Here is a 16,727-nt window from a genome sequence, read left to right as displayed (position 1 = left end):
GCTATCAATTCCTGACTTACCCTCCTAGAGAACTTTAAACATGTATGTATTCCTGTGTATTTCCCTCCGTATTTACACAAACAGTAGTATACTAAACACCTTTTTTACACCTTGTTTTTTCCCTTCTCTTCAGTATACCAGGCATCTCAACAGCTCCTATTATTAACTTACTGTTTCACTTAACATTTAATTTTGGAAGATAGAATACATTGCCGTGGTTCTAGGAAAAATAGAAAAAGATGCTTGAAAAGTATAATGTTAAAAAGTTTCCCATCCTTCCTTGCCCAGTTCCACTGTCCTGCGTACCAGCTCACAAATGGGCAAGCACTGTCAGTGCTTTGGCATTCTTACAGAATCTCTTCCTGTATCTACATGTGAATGAGAATACAGTCTTACTTTTTCCTTTTACAGAAATAGTACACGTTTGTACTTTGCTTTTCTCAATGTTTGATGTTGCTTATATTCATGTATTTTCATGGTTAAATATATAACATAGTGTACAGTATTAAGCATATTAAAATGTGTACATATAAGAGATGTACAAATACAAAATTTTAAATACCCACGTGATTAGAAACAAAATGTTATCCTAGCAGCATCAAATTTATTTTTTATATTTAGAGTAGCAAGCTCTACTCTGAAGATCAATTGAGGTCAATCAAGACCTCCTAAATATGCTAGTAATGTTACTCTGAAAATAAAGATACAGCTGCATGCATTTGACTGACTTCTCATTTGTTTCAGGGCTGTATCTTGTGGTTTTTATGCCATCCAGGTCTCGCATGTATTTCTGTCGTTTTTAGTGACTACCAAAGAGATAAGGTAAGTAAAACACATGATCATAATGGTTTTTTATAGTGTTTATTGGGAAATTATGAAAGGTGAAAAGGCCTATTTTTTTCCATTTAGAGGTTTTTCTGAGCTTTTTATGTATTTTATTTTATTTTTAATATTTTTAAGCTCTATTTTATTTTTGAGAGAGACAGAGTGCAAGCAGGGGAGAGGCAGAGAGGGAGACACAGAATCCAAAGCAGGCTCCAGGCTCTGAGCTGGATGGGACTCTCAGCACAGAGTCCCGTGTGGGGCTCAAACCCATGAACCACAAGCTCATGACCGGAGCCGAAGTTGGACGCTTAACCCACTGAGCCACCCAGGCGCCACATTGAGCTCTTTAAAATAAAGCTTTGAAACAAAATATTGAACTGGCAAGTATATAAATTAGAACTTTAAGTGTAAAAGAAAAATGTTTAATTTAGTTAATAAAAAATGATGAAAATAGCTTTTGTTAATTTTAATCTATTTCATAATACTATTTTATAAATGAGGCGATTCATAATCCGTCGTTGTTAGGAAAAATTGATCAAGATGTTTTACAACATAGTGGAAAAATCAAAATAGATTTATAAAATCAGTCTAGTTGCTTTAACAGACTGCAGACTGCAACGCCACACTCAAGTGTGCCACCATTTTCATTGTGCTGAAACCCACCTTCTTAGGTAAACGACTCCATCATTTCAAAGTGTTCTGCCGGGTACCTTTTACAAGCAATGCAGTCTGTGCTTGAACACATGGATGTTTCTTAAACCTGAGGTGTTTACAAGGGGTAAATAGATAGGAAGGTAGTCTACAAAAATAAAGAAGCAACTTGAGAATTTCTGAAAGGGCTTTTAGAGTACTCTTCAAGATTCATTCAGGTCCCTACCTGAATCATGCTTTATTCTCATTACTAGATTATCCAGGAAGCTGATTTTTCGGATCTCTTCCTGTGGTGTGTGCACCCTGAGGAGAGAATGGGTTAGCAAATTGAGTGTGTTTATAAACTGTTAAATAAGTTTTGCCTTGAACAGTTACAGTTCTGAACATTGGTCATATTTTCCTACTGAAAATTTCTTTGATAAAACGTACCCATGTTAAAGATGGAGGAGTAGTTTATGTGTGTATATATATGTGGATGTATGTAAATATAAAGTACATGGGTTCATGATAACTTGAATATAATTTGTCTGTTGCTGCATGCAGTAAATGCATTCCCTTTCTTTTCAGGTTATTACAATAGGTGTTATCCTTTGCCAGTCCGTTTCCATGGTTATTCTCTACAGACTCTTTCTGTCCCACAGTCTATACTGGGAAGTCTCTTCACTTTCTTCAGTAACACTACCACTGACCATATCATCTGGACACAAAAGTCGGCCTCACTTCTGATACTTGATTTTCTTTCAAGGAAAAGTGAATTGATTTGAGAGTGCAATAAGGATCCAAATGCAGTGACTTTTCTTTCATACTTGTGGTATGGAAAATTGAACAAAGAAGGCCGAGCATGTTATTTATACAACTGCATTGAAGCAGTATCAAACTGAAAAAAGGTAATAAATGTTTTGAAATGTGCTTAATAAACTTTGAAGAAAGAGTGTTGTTATAAGGTGATTTATGCAATTTCTCTGTGGAAATTAAGATGAAAAAGAATTATATGATATTTTGGTAAGAGATTCACCACTTACAATGCCTCGTCTCATATCAATAGTTAACTCAGGTTTGATAGTCTTGTGAAAAGTAATCAGTTAAATGATTACTTGCTTATACATATCTAACTCCAGTTACAAAGTCAGTGTAATACACTGATTTAAAACTGCTTCTTTTTATGCTTTGAGAAAAATGCATTTCGTATTGGAGTTTAAAGGAATTGAAAATGAAATTACTTCAGAATGTGAATATAAAGTATATTTATAGCTAAATGAATAAGCTTTTGTTTATTTGTGTGTGGGGTTCTCCATTTTCTTCTATCACTTCTGGCTCTAGTTCAGGTTCTAGCTTGATTAGCAAAGGGTTTCTGACATAGTTTATGAAAAATAACACTTAGATATATTACATAGGTTATTCGTTACAAAGAGTTCTCAAATGTAAGCACTTAGGTGAAGAGACAAACAGGGTTCTATGTTTAAAAAGAAAGAAGGAAAAAGTACTATGTGATAGGTACTAAAATTTTAATCCTGATATAATTCATTTCTCTTACATTGAATCCCCAATCATAATTAAGCCGTATACACAGATTAAATTAACAGAAGCATTTCACATAAATGTTGGTTTCAGTCATCAACTACCCATGAATTCCTGCCCAAGGATACTTAATCAGGATTAAATTTTCTATGAATAATTGAAAAACAAAATACTCACTGGATTTGTTATAATCCGTGTTGGCACTGGATTCTAAGTAGTTGCCATCTTGAATCCTTTGTAATAAAGCCATATTTTTTTGTGTATGTGATGCCCCAGTATTGAGTATGCTAGCTGCAAAACACTCTATCAAGTGCCTGTTTAAAGAATTGCTAAATGGTTGTCAATACCTGCTGTATAAAATGAGTATTCCCATTAGTAGTCACTGATTGGAAAGGATTCTGTTTCTGTGTGTCATGTCATTCAGACCTTTTCATTTTCACATCTGGCTTTAAAAAAAGTATTCTTTATCAACTGTCAAAGGTATTACATTTTTAAGCAAGAAATGGTGCACTGATCTGGTAATTAAAGTTTTTAATTAAGTAGTTAACGTAGCGTAACTTTAATATATCTATGGCTTCGTCTTTGTTTTTACCTGACACCTAGTCTCATTGGAAATGAACAGTATTCTGTTTCATTTTAAAGGCAAGATGCGTAGGTTCTTGAGCAGCAGAATGGCAGAGGTCAGCCTGCACATTAAATCATTTTCCTAACAGTTCTCTGTAAATTATCTAATAAATGAGGGCTGCAGGTTACCACTATAAAGTCCGAAGTGCATTTTAGGTTTACGTGATCTGCTGTGGGGTCACGACCTTTTCTTTTAGCCCATCTCGCTCATAACCCCGGTTTCTGTGTGTCGTGTTCAACTGAGGTGCAGTTAATTGAGCAGGAAAAAAAGGTGAAGTCTTTTCCTAAGTGTTGTGAACTTGCAACAGTGGAAAGGGAGTAACTTTTCTGTTGCTTACGCAAAGATCACAGAAACTGTAATCCGAATATATGAAATACGTTGTTGTGCTTGCATATATGAAACTTTAACAGGTCTTTTTTTACTTTAATTATCTTTTAATTTATGGTTGAATTGTTGATAATTTATTTTGTTATTCAGGAGCCATTGTTAAATGAAGGAAAACAGTTGTTAATAATTAACATATAACACCTAAGACACTGTTAATAAATCTAGTAATCAGAGCTCAGAATTTATAGTCCGTAAGTCATGGCACAGCATCGCTCTTCTCTTGCTGGATGTTTGCAGGAGACCTGTCAGCGCCGAGCATGGAAGGATAGACTGCAAACTCTCCTTAAGATCAAAACTGTTCTACTTTTCTTTCTGACAGATCATGCTTTCCTAAATCTGTGTTTACATTTTTTTCTTAAAGAAGATGAGTATGTCCAGAGCTTTTTTTTTTCCTTTTTTTTTTCCGTTTTTTTCCATTTTATTTCTTCCTTTAGGAGGGTAAAGAAAATATTTACTTCTGTTGACACGTGTAACAATACTAGCTCCTACTTAACTGAATGTCTGCTGTGCGTCAGACCCCTTATCTTCGTCACTGAGCCCTACCGTGCTGGCAGAGCTCCCCTTCAACTGCATGTGAGAGAGAATAAATGAGTTCTCTAAAGGCACCTGACTTCTCTTTCATTTTTCTACTTCACCCTCATGATTTAATGAGCACCTATTAGGTGTGTATGTTTTCAGTGAGAATGCGTGGCTATCCATAGTTAATTTTAGCTGTTGATTTTAACATTAAACCTGAAATTGTACTGAGGTCAGAAATGAGGTTTCACGTGTAAGTGTGCACTGAGCACACTTCAGTATTTGAACCTTGGCTTTCAGCTACAGGCAAAAGAGCTTGTTTTAGGAAGGCTGTCTGTGGTCTCAACTTGTAGGCTAAGTCTACTGAAACTAGAAGATTGGCAAGTCCAAGGTCAGCTGTGATGTAGTGAGACAAGAACACATGCATCATGAACAACACAACATGAGCCCTGGCCCCTTCAGCACGTTTCCCTGAGGAGGCAGTGCTGATTCTCGGGAAATTCTTAGGAAATCCAGAATTATTTGTGTAACATTCTATTTAAATAGCTTCAGTGGTGTCAGATCTTCAAGATTTTTGTTTGTTTTGAGAAGTAATATAACCAATCAATTTGAGACCAGATCTAAAAAGGTAATACCATTTTTGGTACCAACATGAATTCTTGAGACTAAAATGACAAAATTGGTTTTCCTGTGAAATCTGAAAAGCAGTGTGGAAGCACACTGGCCTGAACTCTTGAATAGTTCTTGAAGGAATATTGCTGCTTCCACACTCCGGCAGCCTTTTCTGCACGTCTCCCAGGGCATCGTGCACAGCATCCTCTAGGAGTGTGGCTTACATAGAAAACCAGGAGATCTGGAGGAGTCCTAGAGAGAAGTGGCCCTGCCCGCCAAAGCCCATTCTCTGCACAGTAGAGGGAAATCAGTTGGATGATACAATTCTTTGTGCTAATCTTAGGCCTTTTTTTAAGTTCGAAATTATTTTAAAACAGAGTTTAAAATGATAAATCAGACCAAACTACTACTGGCTTGTCAAAAACTCTCCATTTGCTTTCCTTTGCACTTAGAAAAAAGTGATCCATGCTCATTACCGTATTCTACAAGGACCCATGTGACCTGATCCCTGCCTCTCTGACCTCATTTCATACCACTCTCCCTCTCACCATACTCCAACCCCATCATCAAAAAATACCGTGTTTGTATCGCTGCCTCAGGGCCTTTGCAGTAACTATTTCTGCCTGGAATACTCTCTTCCAAATCTTGGCATTGGCTGTGTGGCTGAATCCTCCTTGCCCTCCAGGTTCTCAGCTCAAATATCTTTCAGAGACCTCTGACCATCGGTAGTGGCTTCATGTGGTGCCAGTATAGCTAAGCTGGAGATATGTTCTTCTTAATTCTCCCTGCATAATTTTAGGATCATGTGGGTCACAAGAGATGTGTGGTGTGAGATTCAGAAGGCAGAAGTTAAGTAGCCAGATCCAGATTTCTATAATTGAAAGGTCCAAGCAGGGCACGCATTGTTGTGGCTTACCCACATTATTGCGTATCTGCTGGCTTATCTTTTTGGTCTGTGGGCCAACAACCAGGCATGCTGGAACGCCAGCTCCTGCTGGATCACCTCCTTTACTTTCTCTGACTCCTCGGCCAGGTGTGTGTTTCATTCTGTGACAGAGGGTGCCAGGTTCTGCAGCACAACCCTGTCATTGAGGTTGGAGGCTTGGAAGCAGTGGGAGACTGGCATGGGTTCCACTGAGTCCCCGTGGGTTCTGCTCTCCTCTCCTGGCGGTCCCAGTATGTTCTCGCTTCCCCTGCTTCACATGCGTTCCCCCTTCCCTTTTTGTGGCCTCCCTGTCACAAAAGAACAGCCTCCTATAATCTCTATTACAAATCCTTTCTTTTATATATTAAAAATGGTGTGTGAGTGATACCCTAGTGGTTCTTCTCTGATCAGATGCTAACTGAGAGGTCATCCGAACAGATGCTACCCCATCCAGATTGCTCTGTCACATTTCCCCTTTTCTTGTTAAACTTCCCACTTTATCTTTGCCTGTTGCCTCTCACCCCAATTAGAATGTAAATTCTAAGGGAGTTTGGCCATCGTCTGGATTGTTCACTGCTGTATCCCTAGCACCTGGAGCATTCCCTGGTGCACACGAGATGCTCAAAAATGTTTCTTGAATTAATGAAAGCAATTTTGAAAAAGTTTCAGACATGCACTTAGCAATATGGCATGAATTAAATCATAGAACCTCCCATAATGACTTAATTCCTTCCTTGCGTGTTCTTCATTTAATTACATGGAACCAAGAATGTGTACAAATCTTGCATAGCCAAGTAGTTGTTCTGAAGTTTAATCTCTAAAACTCGCCAGTTATGAGAGGCTTCCTCAAGTTGTCTAAGAGGCAGTTTCTCTCTATTTTATATAGTATTGGAACTATGTGCCTTGTTTCTCAGACCACTACAACTAAAAAGCACCAATTTAAAAGAAGTTTGAGTCAACTAGAGGAAGAAGGTTGATGGCAGTGAGAAGTAGCTGGGAGAAATCAGAAAAACTAAAAATGGCACTAACTCAAATCACAGGAGCCTGGGGTCAGGCAGTGTGGGTGAAAACAGCCCTGTGGCCTGAATAGACCCTTAGGGCTTCGTTGTTCAGTATAACTTCCGACGTGGCTCTTAGTAATCAAAGATTAAATTACATGTTATGTTCAGTATCCTCAGAGAAATGTGCAAATACATTGTGATGTTTTATTCTTGTTAAGTAGGTATTATGTGCATAATTGTGCAAAAATCAGAAGGTTGAAAGGGTAAAAAATTAAGTCTGCCATTTCCCTTCCATTGATCCACGCTCTGCTATCAGTTTCTTGTTTATTTTTCTGGATGGCCTCATGTGTATATAAACACGCACATATATATGAAACACAAATGGTACTATAGTATACCGTACACAATGTTTTGCATATTCAGCAGTTTATTCTGTGTCCTTACCTACAGAATTGCCCCCATTTTCTTCATTCATTGCGTAGAACCCCATTATATGGGTATATTTTAATTTTTTTAAATCAGTCCTCTGCCACTGGACAGTGTTAGTTTCCACTCTTTTGCTATTACAAGTAGCTTCTAAACACTTGGAATAAAATAAAATGGATAAAAAATTTGCCTCTTCCCCTCTTCCCAGCACTACAGCCCCCCTCCCCTTTCCAGGATCTAAATCCTTGGAAGTTCCAGAGTGAATGAAGTGTCTTTGTTATTCATGGTGGAACCTGATAGTTCATGCTAATGAGATGACTCAGGATGAAGGCTAGCCACACCCAAAATACCAACCATGTGATTAGAGAGTTGGGGCTTTGGGGCACAGTGATAACAGCCTGACCTCTGGGGTGGGAAGGACTGGAGATTAAATCCAGCCTTGTGGCCAGTGATTCAGTTGGCTATGCCTATGTAATAAAGCCCAACAAAAACCCGACACCGAGCTCAGGTGAGCTTTTTTGGTTTTTGTTTTGTTTAATACGGTGGAATTCTCAATTTTTTTATGGCTTCTGTGTTCTTCTTATGTCACAGATAGAAAAGCATTACCTCTTTGAAATTATGTTTCAGTTGTCCATATTTTCTAGTAGATTTACATTTTTTCTATTTAAAGTTTTGATTCACCTAGAATTTATTTTGCTATAAAATATAAGCTAGGGATCCAACTTAATTTTTTTCAGATGGTTGCCCTCTTTTACATCATCATATATTGTGTAATCTACCTTCTCTTTACTGATTTGTTGCTAGTCTATTTCTGGGCTTAAGGCTATTTCAGTGAACTGTTTGATCCGTGATCTAAAACCGCACTATTTTAATTATTGTAGTTTTAAAATATGCCATATTGTCTGGTGGGGAGATTTACCTGTTAGTGCTCTTCTTTGTTATAATTTTTATGATTATACCTACCACTTCTTTCATAATGAACTTTAGAATCAATTTTTCTGATTTTTAAAAGAAAAATCTTGTTTACTATTTCTAGTGGGATGAACTAAATTCCTATATCAAATTAGGGAGAAACGACTTTATTAACATGTTGGATATTAATCCCACAGATGGTTGCTCATCTTTTTGGCTCCTTAGCCAAGCATTTCATTAACTGTGTGAACCTGTGATTGCTCTCATAGTGATCCAAGAAGGTGGTATGAAATACTTTTCTATTTGTTTAATGTGAACATGTGTTTGCCAATCACTTTTAAAGGACTTCTTTATATAGATCTTGTACATTTCATTATACCCCTTGGATATTTGAGTGTTTTCTTTCATTCTGTCTTGCAAATGGCTGTTGTTTTATACATGAAGTGTGTTGATTTCTGTATTTTAATTTTGCTCCCAATTCTAACTGAATTATAATAATTGTAATAATTTTCTAGTTGGTTCTCTTGTATTTTCTAGGCAAACAGTTGTGTCATTTGCATATAATGATCATATTTTTTCTCTCCTTTCCCTTTTTTACCTCTCATTTTTACCCCCTTATTGCTAGTATCTTCAAAACAGGGTTAATTGGTTTTGGTAACATGGCAGTAAGATTTCTACATCCCCATGACATAATTCCAAGCAGACTTTGGAAAGTTAGGTACATATATTGTGATCCCTAGAGCAATAACTAAAATACACACACCACCACCACCACCACCACCACCACCACCACCACCACCACCCCTACACCCAAATCTTTTGGCAAAATTAAAATATGAAAGTTTAAATGGAATGCTAAAATAGTGTTCAAATAACCCAAAAGAAGAGAGGAAAAGGGAAGTGGGAATTAAAAACAGAAAAATAAGCAGAAAACAAATAACAAACTGATAGACCCAAATCCAGACTTATCAATAATCACACTAAATGTAAATGTTCTACATATACCAATTGAGAGATTGTCAGAATATTTTTTTTTTGTATCCCAACTATGCTCTATACAAAAACTCACTTAAATATAGTGATATAGGTAAGTTAAAATGACAGGAAAGATATACCCATGCAAACAGTATGACTATATTAATATCAAAATACACTTCAGAGTAATGAAAATTACCAGGGATAAAGGATAAAAAGATAAGAGTTGATTCATCAAGAACACCTCAGTCTTAAATATATACACCAAACAGCAGATCTTCAAACTACATACAGCAAAAACTAACAGAACTGAAAAGAGAAATAGACAAACCTTTAATTGTAGTTGGAGACTTCAACACTCCTCTTTCAGTCATCATTCGAACTAGTAGAAAATCAGCTAGAATATAGAACTGAACAACACTGTCAATGGGATCTACATGACATTTGTAGAACACTCAACCCAAGGGCAGCAGAATATAGTCTTTTCAGGTATGCATGCACCATTCATCAAGATAGACTATATAACCTGGGTCATAAATTATAACAAATCTAAAAAAAAAAAAATTGAAGTTATCAAATAGTCTCTCTGAGCCTAATCAGTAACACAAAGATAACTGGAAAATCTACAAATACTTGAAAAACAAACAAATTAACCATGGCTTACTAAAAATAATTTGAACTGACAAAATGAAAGTACAGCATATCAAAATGCATGAGAGGAAGCTAAAATATTTCTTAGGAATAAATTCATAGCATTCAATACCTATTATACAGAGGGGTGCCTGGTTGACTTAGTTGGTAGAGCATGCAACTCTTGATCTCAGGCTTGTAAGTTTGAGCCCCACGTTGAGTACAGAGATTACTTGAAAATAAAATCTTTAAGAAACAAAAAACAATGCTTATAAAGAAGGGAAGTCTTGAATCAATAATCCAAAACTTTTAACTTAAGAAAACAAAAAATAAATAAAAAATAACTTCAAAGCAGCAGGAAAAAGAAAATAATAAAGAGTAGCTTTCAATTAACTTGATCACAGAAAACCATGGGGAAAATTAATGAAACCAAAACTGGTTCTTAGAAAAGATCAGTAAAATTAATAAGCCTCTAGTAAAAGTGACAAAGGAAGAAAAGGGTAACATGAATTACTGTTAACAGTCATGAAAGAAGAGGTATTAGACTTGGCAAATATTAATAGGACAATAGGAAATACTGCAAAAATCTACATAAATAGGACAATTTAGGTTAAATAATCAACTCTCTGGAAAGTGTATGTCAAGAACTACGAAGAGTGTGAAATTTTACTAAGAAGCTAACTATTAACCTGTTGCTCTTTCATAAAGGCTGCAGACACGTGAGACTCTTAGGTCAGAGATGAAGGACTTTGTTACTCATAGCTTGGCAAATATCACGAGCTTCTTGTTGGTTTGCATGGGTTACACATAATTCCTACATCCATGGAGGCAATAGATATAGTCCATCGTGGCAATAGATGTAGTCCATGGCAGTGGGATTCACGTAGCCCCCAAGAAACACCAAAGTTGAGAAATTTATCTCTTTTATAACTGGTGCTGGGTTGAGAGGAAAACGTTACTTCATTCTGCTCACAGTCCTGAGAAAGGGCCGAAATGAAGAGTCGTTAGAGCTTTGCATTCTTGGCATAACCAGCAAGGTATGCAGGGATGCATAGGACCCATAGCATACTACCACAAACACCAAACTACTAAAACCCACTCAAGATGAACTAAATATCCCAAATAGTCCTGTAACAACTAAGGAATTCTTGTTTCAAAGCCTTCAGAAATGAAAATCTCCAGGCCCAGATGGTTTCACTGGTGAATTCTGTGAAACATTTAAAGAAGAAATAGCACCAATTCTACATAATCTCTTCCAGAAAAATAGAAGGGAGAGAAAATGTAAAGCCAATTCAGTGGAAAAGTGAATGTCTTTTCCACAAACAGCGTTGGAACTGTTGGACATCCATTTGCAAAATAAATGAACCTCAACTGAAACCTCACATCTTACACAAAAATTAACTCAAAATAAATCAGATTTAAATGTAAAGCATAAAACCATAAAACTTTCAGAACACTTAGGATGAAAGCTGAGTCAGAGTTCTTAGACACCAAAAGCACAAACCCCACGGCATGCCTGGGTGGCTCAGTCAGTTAAGTGTCCGACTTTGGGTCAGGTCATGATCTCATGGTTCGTGAGTTCAAACCTTGCATCTCCCTTTCTGCTGTCAGCATGGAGCCTGCTTTGCATCCTCTCTTCCTGTCTCTGCCTCTACCCTGCTCATGCTGTCTGTGTCTCACAAAAATAAATAAACATTTAAAAAAAATACATAAACCCAAGGAGAAAATATTGATAAATTTGACTTCATTAGAATTTAAAACTTTTGCTCACAAAAGATAATGTTAAGAAGATGAGTAGACAAGCTACAGTCTGGGAGAAAATATTTGGGAAATACATGCCCAATAAAGAAGTCCACATAAAGAATATATAGAGAACTCTTAAAACCCTTTAGTGAGCAGATAACCCAGTTTAAAAAAAAAAGATGGACCAAAGTCTTCACCAGGCACTTTACCAAAGAGAATATACAGATAACAGATTGGCACATGAAAAGGTGTTCAACAGAAGTAAAATCCATTAGGGAACTGTAAATTAGAATCATAGCGAGATACCCACAATGCACCTATTAGAATGGCTAAAATAAAAATACTGAAAATGCCAAGTCTTGCCAAGAATGTGTAGCAACTAGAACTCTCCTACATTGCTGGTGGGAATGCAAAATGGTATAGCCATTCTGGAAAACAGTCCTGTAGTTGCCTATAAGTTAAATAAATTACCATATGACCCAGAAACCCCACTTCTGTGTATTAACCCTAGAGAAGTAAAAAAGTATATTCACACAAATGTCTGTATGCTAATGTTTATAGCACCTCTATACACAATCATGAAAAACTGGAAATCCAAATGTCCTAAATTGACAGAATATAATATATCCATACAAAAAATACTATCAGTAATAGAAACAAACTATTGGTTCACACAACTTCAATGAGTCTCAAAGACATGATGAATTTAAAAAACCAGTCTTGGGGCACCTGGGTGGCTCAGTTGGTTGAGTCTGACTCTCAGTTTCAGCTCAGGTCCATGATCTCATTGTTTGTAAGTTTCAGCCCGGCACAGGGCTCCCCACTGACAGTGCAGAGCCTGCTTGGGATTCTCTCTCTCCCTCTCTCTTTGCCTCTCCCCAGTTTGTTTTCTCTCTCTCTCTCTCTCTCTGTCTCAAAATAAATAAACTAAAAAAAAAAAAAAAAAAAAAAAAAAAAAGCCAATCTTAAAAGGTCATTTATTGTATGATTCCATTTAAGTGAAATGTTCAAATTGAGAAAACTGTAGTGATAGAAAAAATAATCAGTCATTGTCCGGAGTTACCAGTGGGAGGAAGGTTTGACTACAAAAGGGTAACACCAAGGAGGTTTTGAGGGTAATGGAACTTTTCTGTATACTGAGTGTGGTTGTGGCTTCATTGAATCTATACACATATTAAAATTCAAAGAACTGTACACCAAAAAAAGACAATTTTCTGTGTCATAATTTAAAGAATAAAAAATTTTTAAAAACGGATGTTGCATGTTATCTAATCCTTTCCTCATCTAGGAATATGATAATACATGGGTGCCTGGGTCGGTTGGGCATCCAACTCTTGATCTCAGCTTGGGTCTTGATTTCAGGGTTGTGAGTTCAGGCCCTGAGTTGGGCTCCATGCTGGGTGTGGAGCTTACTTCTGAAAAAAAAAAAAATGATAATATCATTTTTCTTTTTTTCTATTAATGTAGTGAATAGTATTAACAAATTTCCTTATGTAGAATCATCATTCAATATATTTTTGGAAGTTTTACCACCCCAGTCTGATAAGATTTTTTAAAATCTGAGGTATCTCATAGGATAGAAACTTCAGGCAGTTTGGAAATGAAAATATTCAGATTCATTTCTTGAGGTTGTCTTGGAAAGACAAGACTCGTGTTTGTTCTGAAAAGTGCATTTAAAGTCAGTTGTATTATTATTGTGAATGTTTGCCTTAAGTGTCACTTATATTTCAGATTTATTGCCACTAGATGCTTTGGAGTATAGCTGGTTAGGTATAAATAAGGTGCTGAATTCTTTTATATTTAGGAGGTATTATGATCTACTGGAAAGAGCAGGGACTTTTTGGCGCGACGGACTGATTTCACATCCAGACTCTGCCATTTTTCAATGATTTTCTCATTCGTTACCTGGTTTTGGAACAAACAGTGATTCCTTTAGCACGGAGAAGGGGTCCTCTGACTAGAATGAGAAGTGGCCAGATGTGAGAGATGGGTTTTAATATTACTAACTCGGGATTGTTGTAAAGATTATGTGTGGTGCTCATGCTTACTCAGTACAGTGCTCTTTATTTACAGTCCTGAAAGTTGTGTGCAAAACTTTCAGTGAACCTGAGATTCTTCCTAATCTGTTCATTCATGGAGATAATATTTAAATGTCCATGAGATGAAAGTGTTTGCTTTAAATAATCGTACATATGTGATTAGAACAGAAAGTAGGCGTGATTGGAATACGTTCAAGATTCTATCTAATTTACACACGACTACATTCCAACTTACACCCACACAAAATAAACTTTTAAATCTTTTGCCTAGCCTGTGAGCCTTACAGATCTTTCAGAAGATAAATGTTAAAGACTCACCTAGAAGTTAAGAGTGTTTGTAAAAGGTTTACTGGGGGGGGGGGGGGGGGCGGGGGGGGGGCAGGGGTGAATTTTTGAAGTGAAAAGTGGCTTTTTTCCTCAGATACACCAATTGCTATCACTGGAGTTCCTCATCAAATTAGTAACCTGTAAGATTCTTTCTTTCCCCTTGTAAGGACAACAGGTTTTGTAGAAATAAGTGATACTCGATACTTGTTCAAGTTTAGTATTTCCAAACTAACAATACTTTTAAACCCCTGTAAAGTCTACCTTTGTTCCTCAGAGTGTGTAAAATGGTTCGTACACTTAACCTGAGAACTCAAGAGAGGAAGTGCTTCTGTCATAGGTCAGGTTTTAAACCCAGTAGCAAAAACTCGTAAATTATGGCTCCTATCTGGATTTCAAAGTCCTAGATCTCTCACCTCTTTAAATAGTGAAATTCCCTTACAGAGAACAACATTTCGCCGCCTGCTCTTCAGCCTCCGGGTCTCCGGGTCTCACCTGTGGCCACTCCTCACTCTCTCCAGTAGGACCCCCTTGCTGTGCTGAAAGAACCACTGTTTGCTCTGAACCAGATGTTTCCCCCCAGGGCTCTGCTTTAAATCGGTAAGGCAATATTTCCTGCCCTTTGTCGTCTTCTTCGTTTTCATACTTCTGCTCTTTATCATAATGTTGTTTTGGTGTTTCTGGTTCTTGAGGATACACCACTGTCAGCTCAAGCTTCTGCTGTGAGTTTCAACAGCTGTGACATGTCTAAACCGCATGATCTTGAAAGTGTTGGCACTCGCGAAAAATAGAGAGGAGCCAAATTAATAAAACAAAACATTTCAGAGGGTTCCTATGGTTACCTCCCGAAACCAGGAAGTACGTTGGGTTGCGTTGGCTCGTGCAGCCTGCAGTAGCTTCTTCTGTGCTCCTGCATCGTTTGTGTGCGCGCCGTGTAATATGTGCTTGAGGATTGGAGCGGCTGATGATTGCAATCACATCACGAAAGGTGTGCCTTTTGCCTGTAAAATCCATTCTTAAATGGGTTATTGTGTTTGAAGTGATATGTTACAATCTTTAGAGATAAAATATGAATACAGTACAAGGGGTGTGGGAACCAAGGTGCAAAATGGTATGTTTTATGTAGAGGAGTAATGAGAAAATAATGAGTATGCATTCTAATAAGGGTAAAGTCACTACAGAAGATTGAAAAGACTTCCTTTTATTGCAAGTTGAGCCTGTGCAGAGTTGGACTCAGGCAGTAATAAAGTGGTGCTATGTTCCTTTGCATCTGATTTTATGAGACCTTTATGTGTCAGTGTGACTTTCCTCTTTATGTATTCATATTTTAGTTTTAATATATTTGCTTAGAGTTTGATTTTTTTTTTAATGAGGTAAAGCTTCAGGGTATAAATGTAAATGCTACTATATAGCCCCTGAGTTATGAGCAGCAGGGGAAGAGTCAGGAAGAGAGGAATATATTCTGAAGTGATCAGCTTGCCATTTAAAAAGGAAATACTTTTTATCTCCATATATATACGTATATATATATATACGTATACATATATACGTATATGTATATACGTATATATATACGTATACACATATATACGTATATGTATATACGTATATATATACGTATACCTATATATATGTATATATATATATATACGTATATACGTATATATTTGTATATAATATATATGTATTATCTCCATATACATATATGTCGTGACTTTTTTTCGTGAGTGATTTACCTATACCTAACCTTTTCTATTCTTTATCTTTTCCTTTATACTTTCTAATAGCTCTACCTGTATTTTTCCTACTTTGCGATTTGCTTGCCTTGGTTTTGTTTGTGGTTTTGTGGTTTTGTGGTTTGTTTTTTTTTTTTTTTTGGCATTCAGAAATTTAAAGATTCTTATGTAGCTAAATATGTGAATATTTTCCTTTGATATTTCTCCCTTTAGTGTTCTTTCGTACCCTAAGATTACATATACAGTTATATTTTTATTCACTAATTCCACAGGTTTTTTACAGTCAACTGTTTAATCTATTTGAAATTTATCTTGATGGAAAACCATAGTTCTCATCCATGGCTATGCCGTAGAATTACATGAGAAAAAGAAAAAAAAAAAACCTCATGCTTAGATCCCGTTACAGAAAAACTCATTTAGAATCTCTGAGGAGAGAGTCTGGCCATTGCATTGTTTTAGAATTTCTGCATGTGATTTGTGAGGTGCAACCAGAGTCAGGAATCGCTGTGTAAAGAGTCATGTATGCATCCAATGTTCCGTTTGCTCAAATTGTTCCAATCCACCGCTCAAAGATGTTTTGGAAGCACACACATGCCAATACCCTGATTCCAATTTTACACTAATGTATATAGTACTATGTAAAAGACTAAGTAATACATTCACATCTCAATGGTAATTATCTAAGAGGTGTGAGACTTAAATTTTCTTATTTATCTTTTTCTGCAATTCCCAAATTCTCTATAAGCAGCATGTATTATCCTTTAATATGAGAAAACAATTAGTTGCAAAGGAACCTTAATTTTTTTAAAAAGTTTAATTTTTAGTCATTATTTTTTAAATAGTGCATAGAAAAGTATCCTTATAAATGTGATAGAATCATTA

The 16,727-nt window shown here is 36.5% G+C and overlaps 1 protein-coding gene across 3 annotated transcripts in view; it reads left to right on the top strand.

Annotated features, from left to right (window-relative positions):
* Nucleotides 1-15,393, top strand: part of GPR180 (G protein-coupled receptor 180) — a 41,032-nt gene extending 25,639 nt beyond the window's left edge. The window contains exons 8-10 of one of the 3 annotated variants that reach the window (XR_009247791.1): nucleotides 745-822; nucleotides 2,044-2,363; nucleotides 14,554-15,393. Coding sequence is in view for 1 of the 3 variants with exons in the window: in XM_058681922.1 (XP_058537905.1) it covers nucleotides 745-822; nucleotides 2,044-2,202 (237 nt within the window). In the remaining 2 variants the exon portion in view is untranslated. Of the gene's footprint in view, nucleotides 1-744; nucleotides 823-2,043; nucleotides 8,906-14,537 lie in introns of those variants that run through there. The other 2 variants (XR_009247798.1, XM_058681922.1) reach the window with 2 other exon arrangements.
* Nucleotides 15,394-16,727: the final 1,334 nt, after the last annotated feature.

This window comes from Neofelis nebulosa, chromosome 1 (genome assembly GCF_028018385.1).
Source record: "Neofelis nebulosa isolate mNeoNeb1 chromosome 1, mNeoNeb1.pri, whole genome shotgun sequence".
Lineage (NCBI taxonomy): Eukaryota > Metazoa > Chordata > Mammalia > Carnivora > Felidae > Neofelis > Neofelis nebulosa.
The sequence above is the reverse complement of the archived record's forward strand: the minus strand, read 5'-3'. Positions and strand labels throughout refer to the sequence as shown.